This window comes from Montipora capricornis, chromosome 3 (assembly GCF_036669925.1).
Source record: "Montipora capricornis isolate CH-2021 chromosome 3, ASM3666992v2, whole genome shotgun sequence".
Taxonomy (NCBI): Eukaryota; Metazoa; Cnidaria; class Anthozoa; order Scleractinia; family Acroporidae; genus Montipora; species Montipora capricornis.
The window spans coordinates 73,741,449-73,751,448 of NC_090885.1; the positions used below are offsets into that span (position 1 = coordinate 73,741,449).

Genomic DNA, 10,000 nt, shown 5'->3' on the forward strand with positions numbered 1-10,000 from the left:
TCTTGCTGGGATCAAATTTATATGAAAGTGAGGATGAATCAAGTAAGGCGCCCCGGGCGACCGTTAGACAGCAGCCTTGATATGGAGTAAACTACTATCCTAACATAATATATAGAATTGGAATGTAACAAAAAACTTCCCAGATTTCATTTTGCCATGCCCCATGCTCTAGGTTTTGATATATTTTAATAAAGCAACTTGGGAAAACTCCTTTGTTACTAAGTGATTAAGTATTTGTGTCTATAAACTAATAATTTATAACATGAAAAAAACTTGTTACCAACTCTTGTATTTCAATTTTTGTGTAAAAGAATTTCAAATATCGTATTGTTTTTCATAGTAGACAAAGATAATGGAGTGCAGCAATCTTTGTATAATTTTTAATTATAAGTACTTGATGATTTCACACTATTGATTTGCACATTTGCATTTTGAGCATTTTTATACTTTTATGTAACAAGAAAGTTGATTGGCAGAATTTGATTTGACAAAACACAAGGTTTATAAGACATCTGGTACTGAAAACAATGACCTTTTTAATTATTAATTAACCAATTATCAGAGTAATAATTTTTGGTTCAAATTTGGTAGTTTTTGTGTCTCATCCGTACCGAAGTTTTGTTTGTAAAAAGACAACTTTTCAAGCTGAAGGAGAATTTCAAAGCTTGTGGGCATTTAATTTCATGTCAAGGAAATGTTTTCTTTTTAAAATCACTTTTATTTATCGCAGTCTTGTATGAGGATTTTAGCTGCAGTGTTTGTTATTTTTGAAAGTTGAAACTTTTGTTTCAATATTTCAAAATGATGTTTAAAGCTGTCTATGGAAGGCAATCAAGAGTAAGAAGAAGAAAATACAGCACCCTCTGGGTGAGGATATGAGAATGTAAATCTTGATATTATACACACTGCAGCTGCCATATTTTTTGTATTTTGTTACTAAGTAGAAAAAGACTTGATTAGCTGTTTGTAGGGAAGTGTAAAGTTGATACCTGTAAGTGGCAAGGTTGTATTAGTTAAAATTTTTCCTTGGTTTTAAAATTTTTTTTCAAACTTATTGTAGTGATTTTTTTACTTTCCTTTGGCTTATCAAGGCTGCTGCCTAATGGTCACCCGGTCGCCTGGGGCGCCTTACTTGCGAGTGCGGGCGACCAAATTTCTGAATGAGTAGCCCGAATGGCCGCCTAGCTTATCACTGTGATTCATCCTCACTTTTAATTAATTCTGGGCTCTTGAAAAATGACTCGGGCTACTAATTTTTAATGTTGGAAGCCCAAAGGGCTCCGGAAAAATTGTCTTAGGCAGCAGCCTTGCTTATAGACATACATGTAATGTGACCATAATATGAAACAAAGGTAAGTAAATTAAAGTACAAACTAATTTGAAAAAATTTTAACCGTGGAAAAATTTTAATTGCAACATCTATGAATGGAATTTTTTCTGACCTCAAACTGGCATTTAGTTATTTCAAGATGGTAAATTGCACACTCTGTTGGTTTCTTATAGGGGGATAGGGAATTTGAGAGAGAGGTGGCAAGATTCAACCAGTAAGTAAGATTCTTTACTATTGCAAAATACATTGTATGCTTCTTCCACAGTTTGCCTTTAACTCCAGCCTTGTTGACAGTTAGACAAAGTATTCATGACTCTACATTACATTAATGTTAGCAAACATGGTTAATTTTGTGAGTTGTATAGCAGCTTATGGTGTAGTGTCCTCCTATCAATACATTCGTTTAGTGACTGTTGTGTCATTAAGATTTAGATTAGGGGAGTCAGGATGACTTAGTGGTTATTGACTGTGCCTTCCACCTCTGCGACCTGAGTTCAACTTTTGGCCCCGAGGTCGTATTTGGGCTGAGTTTTAGTCAATCTCAATCTGACTCTGAGGGTTTTTTCCTGGGTATTCTGGTTTTCCTCCCCCATCAAAATCGACTCTCAGCCAATTACATCCGGTTGCAGGTGGAGACCCTTGATGGGATAACCTGTGTTATTCTTCCCTTTCATTGAATTGAATGAATGAAGTTGAAGTTAATTTAATTTAATGTAATTTTAGAAAATTAGATTGTCCAAAACCATTCACCCTTCTACCTCTGAAGCAGCTCCCATTGACAAGTAAAATCATCTAAGATAAGACAGGTGAAAATTTTTTACTTGTGTCACTCTTAAGGGGGGTTAAAGTGGACAGTTTTTCAGTAGACACCAAGAATGTTAGAGCTAATGCTGTAGTATTACATTCCAGGCACTTGGCATTACTTTTAGCCTTTATTTTTAACTTGTAAATTATTATTGTTAATTCAGACTGGAAGGAGCAACAAAGAAGATTTACAAAGATACCAAAAAATATGGAGAAGCTCTATCAGGTGAGAATTTACAGCAGTTATCAGTCACACGCGCCCCTTAACAACATTTTTTTCATATTCGAGGTTAAAATGTTTCCATGACAAATTCAACTGCCGCCAAGAGAACAGGGCTATTGTCATGGAAACATTTGATTGACAACACCCTAAATTTTACTTTCTAAATATGAAAGCAATGTAGTTGAGGGGCGCATGTGACTGATAACCGCTGTAATAAACATGTAAATGGCTTTAGATTTTCAGTTAAAATTGTCAAATTTTGGCTAAATTTAAATCCAATGAATAAAGCCACCAATTGAAACCTCTTCAAACCAGTTTTTTTCCGTGTATCATAGGAGATTTAATGATGTGGTGGAGATGAGCTTATTCCCCTGCTGGTTCATTTAAAAGTTGTTGAAGGTTACAAACTTGTATAACAATTTTGGAAAATGATATAGATACTTGGAAAAGTGATATGTGCTGTCATGCCAATAAATTGTTCAAGGTTTGGTTGCAATAATGAATTTTGCTGAAAATTAGTAAAATAAAAGTATTCCACTTGTGAGGAATATGTATACTGGTATACGGCCTTTTAATGGTAAAACCTAGTTTGGAATAATAATTATTATTGTAGTCCACAGAATGGCTCTGCATCCACTAAATCCAGATAAAAATAATTATGGCTAAAAACACCTTTCCCTTTTTCCCCCATTTTTAAAGCATTGTCAAAAGCTGAAGTGAGAATTTATCAAGATCTTGCAACAAGTCCTGTTTCACAAGATGACCTGTTTAGGGAGCCAGTAAGTAACTTTATGATAAACGAGATGCTTCTGTGAAGCATACACTGGGTTGCCTGTGGTACGTGCTACAGAAAATCAGAAGGCACTGAATTGTGTGGTATTGAAATACAGCATTCCAGTCTCTGAAGAATAACAAATAAAAGAGAAGCGAGAAACATTGGCTTCTGGGCTGACATGTTGATAATTTTCAAGTTCCCTCACAACTTCTTTTTACCACAAGTGTGCCCTCTGAGCATCTGAAGGCTTTCTAATACTAAAGTTCACTGAAGTTAAGCCCTGCCGGGCGGGGTTAGTGTTTGGATGGGAGACCGAAACAATGTACCCCTCTTAAAACAGAAGCATCGGACCGAAAATACTATTAACTCTAACAAATGCGAACTCAGCAAGGTACAGATCTTGTTAGCTTGCTTTATGCAAAACAAATATTGATGAAAAAGCAAATAACTATTGATACACAGTTTTCAGAAAGAGCAGAAGGAAGTTTCCGGACGGTCGATCGAGAATAAAATATTACGACATCAAAACAACATTAATTTTGAACCGTGAATATAGAATATAAAAAGTTACGATCAGCGACAAACATTTTGGGAGATTTTTGCTACGTTCAAGTAAATTGCAAAATCGAAAAGTGACATGGCCGGAATTCAGCGGGCGCCGTGATTACGTTACCGCTGCATGTTTACTCGTCAAACAGTGAAGCATCTGTGTCAAATGATGGCAAGATACCGGGTTTTTAAAAAGTTTCTTTTTCTGTCAAGTGTTATAAAGTTTGACAATGAAATGAGCGAAGTCAAAACAAAGATCACAATCGCCCAACTCTTGTTTATGCAAAGTCAAAATTTACTCTCCAAGACGCGTACGACGTTATTATCACCAGGTAATTCCATCATTTTGGAAATAGCAGCTACTTTATTATTCATCTGCGTCACAAGTTTTCACTGATTTTGGGGCTCATTTTGTTGAAACTCGAGCACGCTTTCAACAGGCCTGTGAACCCTTCCCGCTTACAGAGCAAAACTAAAAAACTTCTCGCATATCACATTTCAACCTTAAGCTCGAAAATTCAATACACAACATGATATTATAATTCACAAAGGCAGAAAATACCACAGAATCCTTTTCCAGCGAAAGTTTTATTGAGACAAACAACATATTTGCTCTTAGAGGCGAAAACCTCTTCCTATTTCATTGCGTGCGTGAAGACAACAAACTCAATTGTGTCAAATTACCTTGTACTTCAGGTAAATACTGCTCACTTTGATTTCGTCTCGACGGGCGATAGATTGTTGTCGAAGTCCAGTACTCGTCGCTTTTGAGATTCATGCCTAGTTTATCCAACTGACTTTCCATTATTGAGCTCCATAAGGGTATATTTTGTTTAAGGATCCACTAAAACTCCATTCGCGTTGCATGACTTTCGACGCCATTGCAGGCTAAGTTAATGATTCTACTGTGTCCACCAGAGAAATCTACGCAGTTCCACTACCCTCTCGATCCTACGAAAATACGCGCAGAAGGCTCTATCCACAAAGACACCACTTACCAGGGGAGTGACAGGCAAGACTTTTACCGACACGGAAAAAAAAAAAAAAAAAAAAGAAAAAAAAAGAAAAAAAAGAAAAACAAACTAAACGCAGACCTCGACTGGTTGCCTTATAAGGCAACCCAGTAATAAAATTTTTATTTAACCTTTTGACACCCAACCCAGCCTGAACTGGCCAGACAACTGGCCCCTGGGAGTCAATGGGTTAATCACTCACTGAACAACTATGTCGCATTAACCCAATCCATTTGTCTCTGAAGCGGCCCCCCATTGAAGAGTAATCATCTGCCATCAGAGTAAAATCTAAAAGTCTCACTCCGGATTGTAAGGGTTGAAGGATCAACCCATTCTTCCATGGGAGGGGCGGTGGCCTCATGGTCAGTGTGCTCGACTCCGGATCGAGTGGTCCGGGTTCGGGTCCTGGCTGGGCACATTGTGTTGTGTTCTTGGGCAAGACACTTTACTCCCACGGTGCCTCTCTCCACCCAGGTGTATAAATGGGTACCGGTGTATTTAATGCAGGGGGGAGCCCTGCGATGGACTAGCATCCCATCAAAGGGGGGAGTAGAAATACTCCTAGAGTCGCTTCATGCTAGAGAAACCGGAGATAAGCGCCGGCCTGGTGGGCCTTCTAGGCTTGTAGCTTACTTCACCTTTTTACCTTACCATTCTTCCATGAAGTGGCCCCCTTTGAAGACTTAAGTCATGTGGCATTAGACAGATAAAAGCCAGTAAGTCTCAGGCATAAATAAATTACATAAAATGAGTTCAAGGTCTGGAGTAGAGCCCAAGGTGACAGGAAATGAAACTGTGCTTTAAGTTCCCTTCTTTTCCTGTTGTTCCTAGACATGATAGTGACCAAAAAATGAGTTGTGAATGAAAAGACAACTAGCTTGTTTGTTTTTGTTTGTTTTTTCTGTTAAAAACTCCAGGGTTATCAATAGTAACAAATATTTAAACTGGAAAGAAATCTATTATTGTCATAAGATGATGGTCTTAATAAGATGTCCAGTAACAATAATTATTGGTTCTTGTGCTAGCTTCAAGAATATGCAGTTTGTGCTGAAAGGCTGGATGAGTTAAGACAAGAACTGGTGAGTGTTTCTCCAAAGCCTCTCTATTTGAGTAAAAATTATAAAAACATCAAGAGATTAAATGATTATTTCACAGTTACTGGCAGATTTATAAAGTAGTGGCGTGGCTAGCCCATGGTTGGCTGCTAGGAGCTAAAAATGACAGCTACCTGTTTTTTTGTGTTTTGTCTTTCTTTGTTTACAGGTGATAAGGAATCAGAAGACAGTTGCAGAACCCATGAAAAAGTAATGCATTGTAATTTAAGGCCCACTATCAACCGACAACCATAATTTGCATGTTGTGGAACAATTTTCATACATGGAAATCCAGCCAAAGCTGAAATTCATCCAATCAGATCGCTGCAATGAGCAATGTGAATTTCCATACCAAAAACAAATGTTCAAAAAGCCTGTCTGCTGCAGGTGGGTCTTTAACGATGATGATGATCGTGACGACGACGACAACAACAACAACAGTAATAGCGATTAACAGTATTCTGTGACAATCTTATTTCCAGCAAAGATAAGAACTCATCCAGAAAGCAGCATTTCAAATGTACTTCCCTCTGCAAAGGTCTTGAGAAATGTTCTTGAGTTTTGAGTCTGACCATCAACCATTAAGGCTGAGACAATTTGAGAAATAATCATTGTCATTATCATCAACATTGATGATTTTCAATTCTTAATTGTTTTTAGTAGAGTAAATAGTAATATGTAATCTACATGACTTGTATATCACAACAGTCATACTCAAAATTAACTTTGAACCTTGTAGATCTCCAAAGAATTTCTTGAAACTATGATTGTAAGAAACAGTGTACACCTAAAAATTTTATGGTTTCTAAAAATTATGCAGGTTCAGTGGTGTGTTTCCCAGTGTTAATGCAGCAATAAAACGAAGAGACCAAGCACTGCAGGTACACATTCTAATAACACTGAGATTAAAGGGCATGTAATATCTGAGTGGACGAAGAAGTTGTCAACCCTTTCACCACTTAGGTTGATGAGTAAAACATCTGGCATCAGACATTGTAGAATCTTTTAATGTCACTCTTGGGAAGAAAAAGTTAACCGATTGACTCCTGGGTGTGAGACTTAACAGATTTTACTCTGTCTAACGCCAGACTATTTATCTCGTCAACTGGGGACATCCTTGTCCTTAGGCATTCGAGGTGTCAGTGGGTTAAGCGGTCAAAAACTACCGGTATGTCCCCCCCCATTAAGGACTCTTCTGTTAAGTCAGTTCCAGGTTTTTAAAAATTCTAAATTGTATCAGAAATGTAACAAATATCGTGACCTGGTTTTTCAAAGCTCCCTAGATGATGCGTGGACTCATGCTTCAGACTATCTTAATTTTGGATAAATAATGGTTTAAGGTATTTTTCCTGTTAAATTGAATTATTTGCCTTTGTCATGTGACCTAAAGATGCGGAAACACAAGCAACATTTAGCCAAACTTGTCGCGCAACGTTCATGCTATGCAAGTTGTAGAGCGATATTGCACGTCCTACCACTCTCTTCCTCAACTTTCCATGCAACAAAAGTAATTGATGCAAGTATTCGCTAACATGAATAATTTTGCCTGGCATTTTGCCAGGGCCTTGGATAAACGTAAATTAGAAAGGATACAGGAAAGGGCTACATGCCTAATCTATCTGGACATGGCCTGATCTTATGAAGACCTTTTAAAAAGGGCTAATGTAGATACGTTAAATGAAAGAAGGGTGGAGGATATAATTATTATTTCTGATGTACAAGGTTAAGCATCAAATGGTGCCAGGTTACTTTGAAAACATTTTCAAAAGAAATGATTTAAAGCCATATAGCTTCCGAAACTCAGATTTTATCCTTCCAAGATATAATACTATAAAGTATGGAAGGCACTCCATCAGATACTTGGGCCCAATGTTAAGGTCCAAGTTGTCCAACTCTGAGAGAAGTGCACCAACTCTGAAAGACTTCAAACGAATGATAAACTGTAGAGATATCTCTGCACTGGACAACAGTAGCTGTGCCTCTTGCCATCTCTGCAATACCTAATATGATATATAAATTTTCATAATGTTTTAAAATTTTATTTGATTAAATTGATATAAATTGTACATATTAATTTTTTAGGAATTTTAGATTCTTTAAGTCTTAATTAGGATAATTTTACTTTACTTCAACTAGCTTGGTTGAGTGTCCCCAATTAGTACTGTAATGTACTAGAATCCTTTTATGACACTTAAATAAAGGTATCATTATCATCATCATCATCAGGTGGTAAAACGTGCTACAAATGAAAAAAATTTGAACGAGATTCTACTTTGCACAAGTTTTTTGCAACTTGAGACAATAATTTTTGTTGTGTGACACTTTGGGGAAGGGAGTGGTAGGACGTGCAACATCGCTCTATGACAACGTGCACGGCATCAATGTTGCACGACAAGTTTGCCAAAAATGTTGCTCGTATTTCCGAGCCTTAAATAGCATTTGGTATTTGTATGTTTGCGGGTTCTGGTAGTTCAGTGCTTGTTATTGGTAGCCATTAAATTGCATAATGTTTTATCCGATGTGTGGTTTTGGACTTTGAAAATTTGGGGGTATGCTACAGTGGCTACACCCGTCAACAGGTGAAAAATTATTTTTGCGAATTTTAAGTTCATCTGAAATAAATATAAAAGGCCATACCCATGACCCAGAACATAGTTAATCGAGGGACTGGGTATGAAACCTTAGAACCTTCAAAAGCGAGAACAACGGTTGTCGCAATCGATGTTGAATTGACCGTGACAGTGCACAATCGAAAGATTTGATTGGTTATCTTCCCGAATAAAGGTGTGTTTTGTGTACCGTCAAAGCCAAAAATACAGACAAAAACATGAAACAAAAACACTTGTCGAGTTTCATAACCATCTCAATGCATTGACTATGCCCAGAATGAACTTTCCATGAATGATATTATACATGCATTATTTTGACTTCTGTAAGCTCTCAAAAAATTAACCTTTCCGTTTTAAAGGATTACCAGAAGTATCAAGCCAAAGTGCTGAAGTTACAAGAAAGAGAGAAAACGCCTCAAAATCAGGCCAAATTGGAAGCGGTAACCTACTAACATGTAATTAGGGAATGTAAAAAAAAATTCGTGAAGAACGGGAAAATATTGTTCTGAAGTTTAAAACGTAAGACAGTTTTAGATTGGTGTCTGAAGTCGGCTTACCTTCAGGTTAACAGTAAAGAACAGCACACCTCCACCGACTGTCGGCCGACAGTTGGCCAACAGTCGGCCAATGTGCCGACAGTCGACCAACTGTCGGTCATCTGTGGACCGACTGTTGGCCGACAGTTTCAGTCTTCCATAGCGGTAACTATCTGTCTGTTCGAAAGTGTATCTAGGGGGGAAATATATTTATCTTTATCTTTGTTAAAAAAAAGATCTTCAAAGATTGTAGCGAAGATCGTTGAGCATCATTAATTTCATGCTAAAGGTATTTCAAAGATCTCGAAGGCTTTCCGCGGATCTTTTGCCGAGATCTTAGTCTGTTGTAATGCCGTGCACATTTCATGGCGTGCTTTCCCCGGAGGGGGGGGGGGGGGGGTATTGCCATATATGGGCTATATAGGTATGTGCCGCTGTAAAGGGTATGGTTTTCAAGCAGTTTACTCTAGCATAGGGTATATAGATCAGAGCGTTTGGGTCTAGAATAGGGTATCATTTTTCACGAAACTGACCAGTCGCTTGAAGATTTTATCAAGACTAAGGAAACCAGAAATTCCCGCTCAAAAATATAAAAACATCGAGTCGGCAAAGTTTAAGTTTACGCAACTCAGCCTCAACAGTGTCGATAAATGGCTATCATGAAACTCTTCTTGATATTATTAACTGTCAAGCATCGGTATTTAGACGGAAATCGGTGGGAGTTTACCCTAGTATAGGGTAGCAAAATTCAGCTGAACTAGCTCTGGTATAGGCTAAGGGTTCCAGGGTCCCAGCGGCACCCCACCCAGAAATTCCTAAAGTACCCCCCCCCCCCCCCACCCCGGGGTGCTTTCCCTCTTTGTTCGATTTCCATGAAATATATCAGATATCTGTTTAATGTCGACTTTATCGGTAGTATTAGTGACGGCATGTTTCTTTTCCCACTTCAAGTTATGACCTTCTGCTTCTCCTTGATGGAAGTATAAATATCGCGCACAGTTCGTCATTAACCGTCCTGCCATGGTAAAATAGGTTATTTCGTGAAACACACCAAAATAGTTTTCACG

General features: G+C 37.9%; 1 protein-coding gene across 2 annotated transcripts in view; it reads left to right on the top strand.

The window, feature by feature from the left end:
• Positions 1-1,429: 1,429 nt before the first annotated feature.
• Positions 1,430-10,000, top strand: part of LOC138044040 (bridging integrator 3-like) — an 11,724-nt gene continuing 3,153 nt past the window's right edge. For both annotated transcript variants that reach the window (XR_011131381.1, XM_068890633.1), the window contains exons 1-7: positions 1,430-1,544; positions 2,299-2,360; positions 3,057-3,136; positions 5,720-5,773; positions 5,958-5,998; positions 6,609-6,669; positions 8,757-8,837. Coding sequence is in view for 1 of the 2 variants with exons in the window: in XM_068890633.1 (XP_068746734.1) it covers positions 5,991-5,998; positions 6,609-6,669; positions 8,757-8,837 (150 nt within the window). In the remaining variant the exon portion in view is untranslated. The remainder of the gene's footprint in view (positions 1,545-2,298; positions 2,361-3,056; positions 3,137-5,719; positions 5,774-5,957; positions 5,999-6,608; positions 6,670-8,756; positions 8,838-10,000) is intronic.